The sequence below is a fragment of the Ptychodera flava genome, chromosome 6 (genome assembly GCF_041260155.1).
Source record: "Ptychodera flava strain L36383 chromosome 6, AS_Pfla_20210202, whole genome shotgun sequence".
NCBI classification, from domain to species: domain Eukaryota; kingdom Metazoa; phylum Hemichordata; class Enteropneusta; family Ptychoderidae; genus Ptychodera; species Ptychodera flava.
Genome location: NC_091933.1, coordinates 31,329,044 through 31,344,163, shown reverse-complemented (window position 1 = coordinate 31,344,163; position 15,120 = coordinate 31,329,044). Strand labels below are relative to the sequence as shown.

At 39.7% G+C, this 15,120-nt stretch overlaps 2 protein-coding genes across 3 annotated transcripts in view; one reads left to right on the top strand and one right to left on the bottom strand.

Annotated features, from left to right (window-relative positions):
- LOC139135481 (clotting factor C-like) overlaps nucleotides 1–15,120 on the bottom strand; it is a 41,972-nt gene that overhangs the window by 20,730 nt on the left and 6,122 nt on the right. For both annotated transcript variants that reach the window (XM_070702874.1, XM_070702875.1), the window contains exons 5-9: nucleotides 14,423–14,590; nucleotides 3,262–3,441; nucleotides 1,958–2,158; nucleotides 1,125–1,298; nucleotides 284–454 (exon numbers count right to left, since the gene is read on the bottom strand). In XM_070702874.1, coding sequence (XP_070558975.1) covers nucleotides 284–454; nucleotides 1,125–1,298; nucleotides 1,958–2,158; nucleotides 3,262–3,441; nucleotides 14,423–14,590 — 894 coding nt within the window. The remainder of the gene's footprint in view (nucleotides 1–283; nucleotides 455–1,124; nucleotides 1,299–1,957; nucleotides 2,159–3,261; nucleotides 3,442–14,422; nucleotides 14,591–15,120) is intronic.
- LOC139135482 (uncharacterized) lies at nucleotides 7,490–15,041 on the top strand. The gene is made up of 4 exons (XM_070702876.1): nucleotides 7,490–7,930; nucleotides 8,570–8,696; nucleotides 10,381–10,599; nucleotides 12,416–15,041. Exons 1-4 carry the CDS (start codon nucleotides 7,799–7,801, stop codon nucleotides 12,538–12,540), a joined length of 603 nt encoding a protein of 200 aa, XP_070558977.1. The 5' UTR covers nucleotides 7,490–7,798; the 3' UTR covers nucleotides 12,541–15,041.

Below are 15,120 nucleotides of genomic sequence, written 5' to 3'. Positions count from 1 at the left end.
ACTGTTTTGAAAAATATAAATATTTATCAAGGAAAAAGAAGGAGAAAAGCTACTTTTCGGAAATTGAAAAATACTTTTCGGGCTGTTCCAGACAGTTAGGAATGTTAATTCTCTAGTATCTCCCTCTAAGAAATAAAGTTTCCAGTAAAACAAATGCACTTAGAGGCATCTTTTCACTGCCTATATGTTCGATCACAGAGACTTCCACAGAAGGAAGAAAGAAAGGCCAACTCGTTTAGGTTGTTGGGATTTCTGCAACGCTGTGCGGGCGTGGTGTACTTACCGCACTCGGGGAGTGCTCCGCTCCAGACTCCATTGGACAAACATGTGCGAGAACGCGGTCCGAACAATTGGTAACCTTGGTTACAAGAGTACGATGCCCGACTTCCTTGCAGATTGGAGTCTGTTCTAACTTCGCCGTTGTTAGGGGATTCAGGTTCTTGGCAAGAGATAGCTAATAAGTGAAAGGTATTGGACGTTAGACCCCACATTACGTGGCTATTATTTTAAATTGCTTAGAATCAACTTGTATGGCAAGAGGGTGTTCTATCACGGAATACATCAATCTTCAAAATAAACACTTAAACGCTTTCACATATATCTGATATATACATGTGCCATTTTTATAAGAAAGTGGCACCAGGTTGATATTAATGTTAGTAATAAGTAAAATAATTTCAGCACGCTTTTATAGCATAATCAGGGAATTTTAGAATTCAAAACGTTTTCATACTTCTTAACCTAGTCCTACCGAAGCATTATCGGTACCTTATTACACTTTTTGTTTCATGAAATTACACTTTTTGTTTCATGAAATATATATATATATATATATATATATATATATATATATATAATATATATATATATATATTATATATTATGTATATATATATATATATATATATATACATACATAAGTGTGCATGTGTGGGCAATTATGATGTTCAATGCTAAAAGCAGCACAGCGTTTTAAAATACAATTTGCATATCAAACAATTTACTTCAAGTACGAAGTAATTATATCTGTTACTTAAGTTTCAAGCATCTGGCAATTGTAAAACTGCTAGATACATTAAACCTGAGCTACTTTGCGTTAGAGATCTGAGGAGCGCAAAACTTACAACAAATTGGCTTATCGCCGCTCCAACTTCCGTCGCTTCTACAGGTGAGTTCCTCATCGCCAACCAAAGTATACCCTTGGTCGCAATCGTAGTATGCGATATCGCCCTCTTTTTTGCCGTTTGGTACTCGAACCGTACCGTGGCGAGGCGCGTCTGGATTGTTGCAAAGAATAACTGAAAGAAAGATTGTGACATTTGATTGTGTTGTCAACGAGTTAACATCGTAAATATGCACCATAATTAGTACAATCTGATTATAGCAATGACAAGTTACAGCGATGGAACCGTTGTATTGTACTTTACATTAATATATTATAAATCCTGATAAATTTATCAGAAGCAAGGAATAATATATCACCAAGTTGCGTTCTAATGATCAAATAAATGCCCAGAATGTTTGTCATTGAGTTTTGTTCTAAGCAGTGTTTATAAAATGCATTACCCTTTCAGAGAAATTCAGAAACATAGAAGTCACCCAGATTCTCCATTTTGTTGTCCTGCACTCGTTTAACATAAAATTGACACTCCTTGGGAACGCTAACATGATAGATCGTCGCTAAAGGAAACAGGGAGCGACGCCAATCTCTTAGGCTAGACATCACTCCAATTTAAATAAATTGACAAGACTTTTGGAAATGTCTGGCGCTTTTAAAGAACATCAGGCCACGTGAATTGCTTGTCTGAGGGCGCCGTTCACGGTGAAACAATGCGAACGTACCCTCTAAAAGAATAGTTAATTGTGCTACAGCATAGAATAAGCCGTGTAACCTCGTTTTTCCAAATCTAAAATCTTAGCCCAAGGAGAAGAAACTAATCTTTAGGGCAAAACTTACTACATGAAGGCAATTGCCCTGCCCACTGACCATCTTCTGAACAAGTAATGACGTCATTGCCGGTTAGTTGGTACCCGGTCAAACATCCAAGTGCAACAGTGTCGCTTTCCAAGTACACGCCATCCTCTTGCACACGTGAAAATGTGATGTCCAGATTTGGGCGATCTTGAACCAGCCGCTGAGGAGAGTCACACTTTTTCACTGAGAATGATATTGAAAGTCGGTTAATATTTGTTTTGTAATTCCTAATTATGCTGTCGATATTCGAACATTTACTGCAAAGTTATCGGATGTCTCCGTGGGGCAAAATTTGGCCTTAAAAGGGTGATATCAGTTAGAACACATGAATAAGTCACAGGAGTAAGCCAACGTCGGTTTTCAACAGCATGGACCACGTGGAAACACGTTCAATTAAAAACTCGATTACTCTCGTAAAGTTTATTACATATGCAGCTTTTGGTCTTATCTCGGCACTTTTCTGAAGCACCGGCGGTCTTTCTCCATAGTGTGTGTAACAAAGAGGGTCCATAATATTACAACTTAGTGGAGTACTATGAACTCGGTTGACTCCTCTTAAGTGGGGGTGGGAGATAAAGATATCTAGCTTCAAATTTACGGAAATTTGATCATTTGCTTCGCACCATCTCTTTGGGTTCTACAGCAACTGATTAACGTATTTAGTTTTCTCTCCAGCTCACGGAGCTGCGAAAACTAGGACTGGGACAATAATTCAACTTTACGAAATTAATGGCATTCTGCAGACAAAAGATTGAATAACTATCACTTCCAGGACATTAAAAATAGGGACGATAGCTTTTGACAAAATCTTCGTTTTGTTTGTTCCGATATAGGTATATGTTCTTCTTGATCTCCTTGAAGTATGGTAAGAAAGGTACAGCGCGTTCGCCTTGCCAGAACAACGCACTTTGTGCAATGTGTAAATGTATTGTTGACAATGAGCGTCCGAAATGCAGTTATATTGCATGATATACGCACGCATTTCTGCATGTTTTAGGGAGAAGAAACCAAAGCAGGCAAACAGAGACAAGTACCAAGTAATACATAAAATATTAAAGCTTTATAATACAAATCCATAAACTGTGTCGCACGATTTTGACACTACCTTGTTTAATATTTCACCGCCCGAAACAGCTTTCGAGACCCCTTTCGTATTGGTTAGCAGGTTCCCAATTAGTGGTCATTTTGCGTTTCCTACGCAAGGTAAAATGGATGAGTGTTACTTCCTGTTTTACTGATATTAGATAATCAACGGAAATTTCAACAATGAAGGTGCAAACACTCACAGCAGCTCGGGGATGGATTAGTCCAACGTCCGTTGTCGTCACATTGGGCTGAGTCAGCGCCTAGAAGTTGATAACCGCCGGGACATGTGTAGCGAATGGCTGTGACGACCGTGGAACCTGCTCGGCCGGCAGGGGTAATTATCACACGGGACCCGACATCTGGCAGAGTGCAAACAGGCTCTGGAAGAGAATATATGGTGGACAGACATAAAGCCAGAGTAAACAAATGAAACTGGAGCACGGTATTTCTGTATCGTGCCACTTCACGTGTTAAATGATGCAACGTTCAGCTCACGAGATGTTGCACCGATTAGTAAACGTATAAACAGACTGACCTTGAGTTTTCCCTCCTTTTGACACAGAGGAATGCAAACAGCCTTGGGATAGCCGGAAAAAATGTAATTATTTTTCATGCGAGAAGCAATTTGCCTACCATTTTTTTATCACTGAGCAAGTTAAGATTGCGTCATCATCGAGCTAGAAATCCACTTCGTTTCCACTGTAACTACTACTGTGACTTCGTCAAGTCATGGACGTTATACGGCATTTCAAAATCTAGTGACGACGCAATAAAAGACATCCAGTCACACATTCGACTGAAATGTTCATATTTCGATTGTTCATAACCTTTCCCTCTCTAGATTTCTTCAACATACAGACAGACTGATCCCATGAAAAGAAAAGTTCAGGAATATTTTATTTTTATTCGCGAATGGTGAGTCGATACATCCTAGTGGGTCACGAACTGAGGCAGACGTTATGCCCTGCACAATATGGGTGTTTTCTTGTCATCTGAAAACGCCTGTTTTTTCTATTTAAAGGCTTATTGACATTACTTTAAAAACAGAACATGCCAACGGACCAGATTTATGCAATGTCAGAATGTACACACACACACACACACACACACACACACACATTAATTTAAAAGAACATTTTGCTATTCACAAATAAAAACCGCCCTAAAACGGCCATGTGTGTTATCTTTGCGAAATCAACCTAGAATATCCCGAGACTTACATGCAGGCATGCAATGTTGCAGTATAGTTGGGTGAGTCAATATTTCAGCGACTCGGCCACGGAGGACGAGTCAACCAAGGATCAAAAAACGTAAAGTTCACTGACTTTTCTCTTTCATGTTGATGTTCCTGCCATGCCTTTGTTTACATGTCTCGTCATTTTTACCAGCTTCCTCCGGTCTTTTCAATACAAGACGATGTTAAATTTAGTTCTACGCCGGCTGATGCTGAGCGATCGAAGTTTTTTGGGGCGCTGGCGTCGATAAGTGAAAGTTGTAGAACTTTGCGCCACCTATGTCACACGATTGTGTTCTTTCGTTTTTGGTAGTAGTGTTACGATTTACCGCGTGCCTTAACTTGATTCACGAACACTCAAGTGAACATGAACAGGCATTTGTACTTTGGATATTTGGAAGAAAACTTGTTTTCTTGGTAGATGGATAAAAATGTTATCAGATGGAACGATCATCAATTACCCGACATATAAAAAATTAAACATTTATTGCTGTGCAACTGCATCGCGCCTCAGAGACACCTTATCAAAATCTAAAAATAGCGCCAACGGCACTTTGACACAATGACCGCCTAGTATTATCGGCATTTATCAACAACCCCACTCACTGTGAATTAGACAGACCACGGAGTCAATGTACAACATATAGATGAAAGACTATTTTTCACATTGCGATTTTAAGCCCACTTTTTTGAGAAAATACATATGTATATGGAGAAAAAAGCAAAGGACATATTTGTAAATGGTTTGTTGAGTGACAATCATGTATGCATCTCTAGAACATTTTTGAGTTATAAGGTATAATAGTAGTGTAAGAATAATGAGGTTAGAATACGTCTAGCAGAGCCAAGTTGACAGTAAATAAGATAACAAAATAATACAATAAGCTTAGGAAATCTGAATGAAATAAAGGTTGAAAGTAGTAATTGAAGCTAAGATAGGAATAAACTGAAATTACTGCTAAAGGTTTCGTAGAAGGCCACCCCAGGCATTGGTCCATACCATGGTGATGGAAACGTAAAGCCAATCTTGCTTGCCACCCTTATTACAAAAAAAGTCTTTAAATAAGTCAATTTAAGGGGGTGCTGCACCTAACACAGTGTATTTTGCTCCAAAATCTTTATTTTTTGCAAATATTCATTCAATTTTAATTAACTTGTCGAGCAAAGATTAAAATACTGGTTGGATTCACCTTTGAGCTTGTAAAGGAGTCACAAGTTAAGTGATAAAGAAGTGTTAATTTATGCAAATGTGTGCAAACCATCCGATTTCCCAGCTTCTCTTTTCTCTCAATTTCAATGTTTTCAAAGAATTTAATTCCATTCTTGCTGGATCAAACCTTGGGAAAGTTTCATATTATGTTCTGTAAATGCTATAAAACAAAACGACTATTTTGTTTGGTAATAAAATTCTTAGATTTTGAATGACATATTAATTTTGCTAATTATGTTTTTAATCACTTTTTTGAGTGTCCGTCTTCCAAGCCATGCCATTTTAGAATGAGGATAGATCATGCAAAATAAAAAAAAGTCATTTTACTACATATTCTATTATTTCAAGTGAAATAATACATTTTAGAAAATAGATTCAAGTTTTTGACTTAAATTAATTTTTATCTTTCATCATTCTTTTCTACATATTCTATTATTTCAAGTTAAATATTACATTTCAGAAAATAGAATGCTACCAATGTGGTGCAAATCCTTTATTAACGATCAAGCAATAAATGGTATCTTCATGTTGTTGTTGTTGTGGTGGTGGTGGTGTGGTGGTGGTGGTGTCATTTTTCTAAGTTAACTTCTGGAGTATAGAGTTTCGTTTAGTTTGCCAATTTAACCGTATCGGTACTATTTGCGGTACGCCAGTGTGTGAGTTGCCAGTTGTGTACCACAGGCGCTCGAAGCATTGGGCGAATGACAATTTTAATACGAGAAGAGATGGTGTGTGTGTACACTGGTCAACGTCCGGTCAACACAATTTAATAGATCCAATTTCTACTGGACGCTGGCTATGGGTCAATAATTCCGCTAGTCCCCGGTAGATAAGCCATGTTTCATATTTTGTTGCTTATGTGGTTGTTGTTTCGGGACAAGGCGTTGCTAAGGGATGGATATCATCAACCGGTAATATTATTGGAGCTCCTGGGGTATGAGGGCTGTGATTCCCGCGCAGAGTTGAGTCATCATCCTGTTTACCACGAAAATAACTGTTCATAATTGGCAATGATTGCATATCCGTATAAAGGATCCATGAGTCAATGAACTTTTTTCGGATAACATATCCAGAATCCCGGCTGAAGTGGAACATCGTTCACGTGTCTATCAGAGTGATACCATTGACCCTACCGGAATGATAGTCAGCTGTACATTCATGCACCAAGGGCAAGGCAGCGACTATTTAATAAAGTTGAATTTTTTTAAACATTGACCAAAGAAAATGTCCTGCGAACGAAGAACGCAGATCAGCCGGAAGTGAATAATAATATCGCAGCGACTTACTGAGGAGTGACCGTAGTGTAACAGTTCGTTTTTTAACCTTAACTTACTCAAGATCCGTAACGATAGAACACATACACACTTTATCGCTATTAGGATACAAAATCGAGCTCGGAGTGCAGTTGGGAGCTGTTGGAAGTGTGTTTGGATTTTGAAAGAAATTGTAGAAAGAATGACTTTTTAGTTACTTAAGTTTTCCTAATGGATTTTACACACACATGCATGCACACATACAGATTGATAGATAGACAGATAGACAGAAAGATAAATAGATTAACAAATAGTAAATGTATATAGATGTAGATATAAGACAATTGACATACGTAGCACATATACATGCATACATACATACGTACATACATACATCACATGCTGAAGAGATAGATATTAAAGCTTAGATAGATAGATAGATAGATAGATAGATAGATAGATAGATAGATAGATAGATAGATAGATAGATAGATAGATAGATAGATAGATAGATTGATAGATAGATAGATAGATAGATAGATAGATAGATATAATGTTATTAAAAGAAAGATAAATGATAGTTTTCGGAAAGTGAAAATTCGAGCTTGTCGAGTACATCAGGCTCCACTCGTTGCCACTCTGGCAATGAGCAATCGTGAAGTAAATGAAAATCGATTGCCCTCTGTCGGTTATTAATTACTCAGTGCCTGTAACCTTTGACATCTGACCCCACACAACCAAGTCTAAGCTTTGCATATTGCATACCGATATAGTCACAACACCGTAAGAAGCCAAAATGCAGCGCATTTTCTAGCCCAGATGTCAGTGTGTTGTGAACCCCAAGTACATAACACGGTAACCCGATTAAACTTCCTTCTCTCGTCTGTCTTAATTTTAGCTCATCGACCCCTGCACACTCCGTTATGAGTAGCTACGTGCAAACGGCGAGAAGGTGACGGCCGTCGCCAGAAGACAGTCACGAGACATCGCGCTGCAGGACTGGAGAGAGGCTGTGTGAAGGTTTGCCGGGGCAGCGGTGGATGTTCAACCATTCCATCGATACTTATCTCCCCTTTCTACTCGTCAAGAAACAGATAAGAATGGAGGACAGACACCTGGAATTCACGATAGGAACAACTATTTCATCGGCACTTGTATTATTTACACTGCAGGTATGCTTGGCCACTCCCATTTGTTTGTCAGTCGAAGGTATTTTTAGAGTGGCTCCAAACTGCTATTTTTATTCACGGTACGTCTACTGTCAGTCTGACACGAGGTAGGCCTAACGGTACGGATTTGTCAATTGTGCACTATATACAGCCGTTGTGCTCCAGCGGCCATTGTTACATATTACAGTCGTCGCAGATTCGCGACTTAATGCGGGTTTTGTATAGTCGCAATCGCGACCGAAGTAACGACCTCGTACATTTTAAAACAGCACCCAGGGGAGCAGTATACGACTGTGACCCCTGATAATAGGAATGTGTAAACTTTAAATATTCGAATCAAATTACGCCCCGACCGGTGTGCACCCGCCCTTTATCCACGGTAACTATGCTTTCATTTCATTGATTTCACAGCTCATGCCGTGTGAGTGTGTGTCAACAAAATAAACGACGCTCGATCTATTTGCATTTCTTTTGTTGTTGCGACGACAGCGTGAAGATCATCGATCGGGTTGTCCAGATGAAATTTTGGTTCTGAAAATAACATCAGCCAAAGCTGAACAACCTGTAACATGTGTACATTACGTAACCACCAACTGTCTTATTGTTTTTTTTACCGATACTGGGTGACGTCGAATACCGTAGGTGATAGCGGTCCAGGCAAGTCAACTTTGCGGTAATCAAACAAACGGAACGGTGAACTCCAATTGCACGAATACAGACTTCATCTCCAATCATGACGTCACCGAACCGGAAAATTTGACATTTACGGGTAGGTCATATCCCGAATTTTGATTTCCAACACCATAAACTGCTCTCCACTGTTATGTTAATACCTTATTGTTGTACGACTGCCAGTACGTCGCCGTCGTATTCATTCCTCTCCATGAAATAAATATATTCATTGTGCAATGTGTTACTCCATGGATGTAAAAAAAATTACATCCATGGTTACTCTCTCTTGCTGATTTAGAGGAGCAGTCCACAATCCCTGCTGGTTCTCGTATAAGTTCTTGTTGACATTTGGTATTTACATGGTGTTGGCCCTTTGTTTTCTATGGAAATATGTTGCAAGTTGGTCAATTTAGCCTACTACCAGACAAAGCTGAGAAATGACCTGCCCTTTTAAAGGCCCGGTTAAATCGGCCAACTTTGAAGTACAAGATCCACAATGTGGATTCACCTTTGTTTATACAAAAACCGTTACCGGTATACGTCTGATGAGATGGAACAGAAAGCAAACAGTGTCAACCAGTTTAAAAAAAATTCACTGGAAGTGGAAAACAGAGACTTGCTAAGTGTTATTTAGGTACCACGTCAAGTCAAGGAAACATGATAAGCTTATGTCCCGTTTGAAAGGACTATCCAAAACAGATCAAATGAAATAAAGCGAGTTTTCCTCTTTATTTATCCTGGAACATTGATGATTAGAAACTAAAACGGGCTAAAATACACCCCATGAAGATTTTGTGAAGTCATTGGGCGAATTACAGACGAGACTATTGTCATTTCATGAATCCTATCATTGTGATGCCGGGTAATTTAATGGAGTAAAGCTATTGTTAAGATGTCAATGCAAGTCGTCCTGCAGAAATCCAATAATGTTAAAGTACCCCAGCTTGTCAAAGTTGAAATTATCGCCTGCGGTTCACGATAACAAAATAGCGAACGTATGTGGCTATCATTGCGTGTAACGTGTGCCAAAATCAAGGTCTGAATATTGTTTAAGCATTTTGCCGTCACAATTATGCATTCTCTCGTGCTGTACTGTCAAGATACACGAGATGCGACCTCCAACGCTCCTCCCAACCCGCCACCTATAAAACCGAAAGCGTGTTTTGTGTGTAACCTTTTTTATACCTACAGTTATCTAACACTGAATGATTGCTAACTACTCAATAAACCGATGCCGCTCCCTCTTCGAACGTTTGTTGTGCGAGTCAAGGGCCGCATTTTATCTGTTGGCGCCAAAACACTGTCACACCTTGATCATCACCCATTCCACATCAAAGTTAAGCTTATTAGGAGTGTTCATTTTTGATACAACCCATGTGAGGATCGACTGCTACAACAGCGTTAGATGAGGCTTGGTGTCACACATTAGAATAACTTTACCGATAACTAATTGCATTCTGGTTGCCATGCTAACCGTCACTTGAAAAGGATAAAGTTATTGTGCATACGTGTTTTTCATGTGCCTGTTGTCAATTTAACTGACATGCTTTCAGAGTTAACATGCGTGCAAGTGTCTGTTGTAGCAGAATCATGGCATTCACCTGACAGACGATGTATTGCCTGTTGCCCATGCATTATTCAAACTTCAATCACAGATGTGCCTGGCCGCCTGCGGCCATATTATTCGATATAAATCACCGATCAGTGTACTAGGCTTGCGTTCACAATTTGTCGGATAACATCAGTCTCTCATTTTCGTTTTTTTTTCCTTCAACAAACAGGAAAATACACAACAACTGCAGTGGGAAGGCCCGAAGCAATCGTAACCACTGAGGAAGTCACTACAGAAGCCAACTCCGAAGACGCTCTCCGCTTCTTCCTCATCGGGCTCGTCATCGCGCTTGGCATTCTGGGAGTCGTAGTTCTAATTGTTATCCGCAGAAAGTCGACCATTCGTTACAATAAAACGAGAAAGCAGTCACTTGTTAAGAGCAACACAGGTAATTTCTCACCATGGCCATAATTAAGGGAGCGATAAATCTGGCTGTCTCGCAAGTCTAGCGTAGGGGGTACCTGCATATTTGCTCAGTCGCGTTTTCAGTTGTGTTTTTCACAGGCATAGGTGAACTCTAAATATGAATTTATCACATTGTGACGCAGTCTCATTCTTTTCACCGTTGATGGGTGGTGCCATACGTGCTTTAGTGAATTATTTTTGGGCTGGTGTGCAGCGTCTCGGAAGCTGATATCCAATTGGGTGGCTGAATCTTACCGTTATAATTAAATAATAAAAAAGACTCCCAACGTTGCTGTGAAAAGTGACAATCGACCAATCAGATGTAATCTTCCGAGCACGCTGCACATCAGCAGATATTTTTTTCTGTGGGAGATTGTATTAAGGTCACTTCACAGCAGTGCAATGACCGATCTCAACCATTGTTATTATCAAAGAGTGCGCCTATGTTGAAGCCTAGAGAAGGTCCATGCCACTTGTATTTTGCGAACAGCAACAGCACTCAGTTTGTGAGCGCCGGAATCGGTAAAATCCAATGTCGTTCCCACACTCATTCCTTAAAAAAATTCACACCGTAAATTCAATTTAAGCGGTCCGTTTTAAAAAGGAGAATGTTTTGCATGTAAAGTGGATATCTCAATTTTGTCCTTTCCATTCTCGTAATTTAATGAGAGCCGAGTCCTTAGGTTAACCGAGCCCTACTACGTATGCAAAGGTATATTCTGCCTCCAGCCCCTGTGGATGAAATCGATTTACGAATAACGTATCGAGATTTCAGGTCTACGCCAGGGCTATTCATCAGGGGGGAAATGTGGGATTGGCCTATTAAATTACAGCACACGTTTTATGCATTAATTACTTTAAATGATTTGTCGCAGGCAGCGCTTGCCTCCAATATAAATGTGTAATTGCTCGATCGTGTACGTGTTAGGTGTAGACCGACTCCAACAAACTGATATAGCACTGCAATTCAGCTATGACAGTCAATTGTTGACACTTTTTCTACGAACTACATTTTCTGTTGTGTGTAAGTTGAAATTAGACTTTGAAAAAACCACCGTGAGCATGGCGACGCCTGTGTGAATTCGTGTGGCGGTTGTTGCGCAATTATCGCCATTACCTCGGCAGTTATCGCAATTATGAGACGGGAATTGGCTAGAGCAGCGCAATTAAACCAATCAGTGAGCAGCGCTGGTGGCCGATTGGCCTATTGTTCCAACTCCTCTGTTTCTTCACTTATTTTTGGGACTCGGAGATACGTTCAAAGTTTTTCAATCTTTTTACGATGGATCAGACGTTGGTTGATATATTTTAAAACAAAGATACTAGCTGAGACAATTTTGATCATTTTTGGGGTCTTATTATGTAGGAAGACAGTCCATTTGTTATTCTCTCCAAGGCACCCATGTTTGAAACAAAATATCAGGATTGCAAAACCAACACAATTCTTATCCAGACTAATTGACAATAAAAAAACGTCGGGCATTGCACACGTGCAGGTTGTGCTAGCAACCTATCAGGACACGATTTGAACCGATTTTGGAGAATTGGATATTTTAGTAATGTTGGTTTGATCAGCAAATTTAAGCTCGAAATCCGCTTTTCCTTTTTTTGGATTTCACTTGTTTTAATGGATAATTTGTAATATTGCAACTTTTAAAAGATCATGTTCTCCCAAATTAGTTCCAATCGTGTTGCATATCATGATTTTTAAACTCTATTTTACAAACAAAACAATGGGAATACGTCACAGATTGCAGCAGACAGAGATTTTAAGCCAGTTTGTTCATCTTTCCTTCCAGACCCGGAAATAAAAGTGTACAAGTACCATCCTTATTATGCGACGCTGAATCAGATGCCAAACGGCTCCTGGTTCAGCACGAAATCCAGTATATCAGAACGAGGCCAGTATGGTGACGATGTGTGAAACGGCAACGTCATGTTGCCCGGGCTGTGTCCCTGAAATCTTGTACTTGGAGAATCACAGCTCGGAGAGGGGCATTGCAAGTCGTGTTAAGAACATAGAGGTAGTGCAGCTACCTCCAGGGTGTGAACAATATTTAATAGAAAAAACACTCCATTACAACTCTGTGCTATCTTTACCAACATGTGTTACTCGGATGTTGATAATTGCCCGTTTGGTCATGCTTTAAGGATAAACATTATCCCAGTCTTTTTGGACAACTAGTATCATGCAATACTTGTTACGTAAAGTGTCTGTAAGTATTTTACGTGTATTTAAACCTTGTATTTACAATGACTTGGTATGAATTCCACAGATAGACATAGGTTACTATGCGGAGCTCAAAAAAAGGCGTGTGATAATTCAAGTTGAAACCGTGGCGGATCAACCGCCTAGGGTATGCTGATCAAACTTGGTGGTATGAAAGAGCCTTTACGTATGGTGACTCCATATCAATGAACTGGGGGTACCTACGGTGACTCCATATTGTGGGCCCACATGCAACCTTTATTCTGATCGCACTTTCAGCAAGTCTTCATTGATCATGATGAAACGGGGCGGGATCGTCAGGGACATTTTAAGTTACCATTTTCGTCTTTCAAAAATGCTTGGTATTTCCTACGCTGTGTATGAACGCAGACGAGAAGAAAATAGTATAATTATAATGCGCAAATTCTGTACAAGATATTAATTTCCTGAATTGTCATGTTTAGAAGGGAAATTCAACAAAATTCAGTTTTGCAATATGGATGTTTTTCTTCATTTTATGTTGTGAATGTTATCAAACTGGTCGGCACCGTTGCAGACACCCACGATGACCGACGTTTCGTAGACGCGTGGCTGCATATCTCAGTGATTTGTCATCGGACCGATTTGAGAAATTAAAATCGTTTCAGCCGTTCGTTTGACACGTGGCATCACGTTTGTCTTACGAAAGAGCATTATCGCCATGAACTCTGATCCACTCACGATTATTAAGTTTTGTAACCGGGGCTGGTGGTAGTCTAGCATCTAAACGGAGTATTTGGCCTTCGCAACAGCGTTCAGGAGTGTGGGCGAAGGCCAAAAAGCGCCTTTCGAGAGACTCCGTTTGGAGACAAGTCTAGGCCGGCGGATGATAGCAGACATCTGTAAGAAATTGCCCAGATTAATGCATTTGCGTTTGCTACCAAGGCAAGTGCGCAAAGTACGCTTGCTTACTAGCAGTCAACGATAAAAAACATCACTTCCAGCTACGGACGGACGTCGAAATTTTGTGAGCTCAATTTGTATATTGAAGACATTGCAGTCAGGTATTACAACTTGGTCAGCTTCCAATAAACGCGGTCGAAACAACCAAATGAATACGATAGCCCAGGGCCGTTGATAATTTCCCACTCAGTAAGGGGCGAGAAAGATAGCAATGAAGAAATATTACATCTTAGGGAGAAAATACTGCTATTCTTAATTAAACAAATTCTTCCTGTCAATTGGTTGTCTTCCAGAGCCAGAGTCTGTTGTATTCTGTTTCTCTTCGTTCAGAAAAACGCACCTTGATTTGACAACAAGCATTTCAGACAAAGGCCGTTTTCTACAATCTGCGTTTATTTGTGATGGGGAATGACTGCTATTAAGTTCCCTTTTCTCCACAACACCCGGACTTTCACAGAAACGGATCGAAGAAAATCCGGAACATATTATCAGATTTTTTGTGTGTGCCATTGTAATAGAATCATACTCTTTGAAGGGTAACTTCTGCATTTGTATATATAGCAACAAGGACGCAGTGCAGGTCATATTTCAGCAATAAGGATATCATCGGAGGCTCCCAGTGGTGTAGAATGTAGACTTAGATAGGTCGACTTACCGCAGCTTGGCACTGTGCCATCCCACTGGCCGTCTTGTCTGCAAGTGACGGCCGCATTGCCGACGAGCCGATAGCCGTCATCGCAGCTAAATGTTGCTGTGCTTCCTTCGCTTAACGAATTAGCACGTGTCTTCCCGTTTGAGGGAGTTCCAGGATAACCGCATTCAGCTTTATGGAGAAACATAGCATGCACCAAATGAAACCGTTGCAAAGTTTGAAATTTGTACGATTTTATGGTATATTTGAACACCCGTCAGGAATTTTCTCTGTGCACTTTCAGTGTTGTTAGCACATTGGTATGTTACAACCGTACGTTCAAACTCCTTTAGGAATTATATGGAAATAAGTAGGCAATGTATAGGTTAAACAAATGCTCTTCCAGTGTAATTGAAAGATATGACAAGGTTGTAAGTGTTGTATATTTGTTTGTGTAATAATAGCGTACAGTTTATGTCAGTTTTGATACTTGAAATGTTCTTTTATGTAAATAGTGTATGCATACTTTCACGAAGGGTCACAAACATATAAGAGACTTTTATGCAAATTAGTTTGCGATTGAAGGTTAAGACAAACACACTCTGTAATTATTTTCAATCAAGAAATAAATGGGAGAACTGCGTTTATTTTGTTGATTGTTTTCTTCATAATTTTCCTCAGGCGATTTTAAACACATCTTCTTAACCAATCCGTAAGGGAAA